Source organism: Monoraphidium neglectum (genome assembly GCF_000611645.1).
Source record: "Monoraphidium neglectum strain SAG 48.87 unplaced genomic scaffold scaffold06134, whole genome shotgun sequence".
In the NCBI taxonomy this organism is placed as follows: domain Eukaryota; kingdom Viridiplantae; phylum Chlorophyta; class Chlorophyceae; order Sphaeropleales; family Selenastraceae; genus Monoraphidium; species Monoraphidium neglectum.
Genome location: NW_014007501.1, coordinates 1,914 through 2,480, shown reverse-complemented (window position 1 = coordinate 2,480; position 567 = coordinate 1,914). Strand labels below are relative to the sequence as shown.

Here is a 567-nt window from a genome sequence, read left to right as displayed (position 1 = left end):
GCGCGGCCGCCGCCGGCGCGCGTCGCGGGGCGGTAGGCGGTTAGCGGGGTGGAATGTTTTCTTGGTGGTTGTGGGGGATTGAGGGGCCCTTTTTCACAGGGCCGCGGCACGCGGGCGCAGGGGCCGCGAGAAACAGGGATTTGCTATCCAGAATTGCCGCGGCCTGCCGCAGCCCCCGCGCCCGCCCGCCGCGCCGCGGCCCGCCGCCGCTTCCCCGGTGCCCCCACGCGGGCGCTTTGGGCGCGCGCTGGCGCGCGCGCGCGTGCGCGCGGGCGCGCCTGCTTCCTTGGCGCGCAAGGGGTTGTTAGGCCCCAGGTACAGCAGCTTTGATGTCCATGTTTCAGGCAAACTTATTCGTGTCAACCCACCAAAGCAGAGGTTTGAATGCCACACTTGCTCCTCGAGACGCCCCCCGCCGCCGCCGCGGCCGGCCCCGAAGAAGCGCCCCGTCGGGCCGGGCGCGCCCCCGTCGCCGCAGGCGCGGGGCGCCGCGCGCCGCGCAGCCGCCCTGCTGCTGTGACCTCGGCCCCGTCGCAACCATCCGAACCATCCGGGCGGGGCGGCCGC

The 567-nt window shown here is 74.4% G+C and overlaps 1 protein-coding gene across 1 annotated transcript; it reads right to left on the bottom strand.

The window, feature by feature from the left end:
- Positions 1 to 40: 40 nt before the first annotated feature.
- On the bottom strand, positions 41 to 247 carry MNEG_16226 (hypothetical protein; the record flags this gene model as incomplete). The annotated part of the gene is made up of 1 exon (XM_014035304.1): positions 41 to 247. A coding segment is annotated over one exon (207 nt), but the record flags the coding sequence as incomplete, so codon positions are not given.
- Positions 248 to 567: the final 320 nt, after the last annotated feature.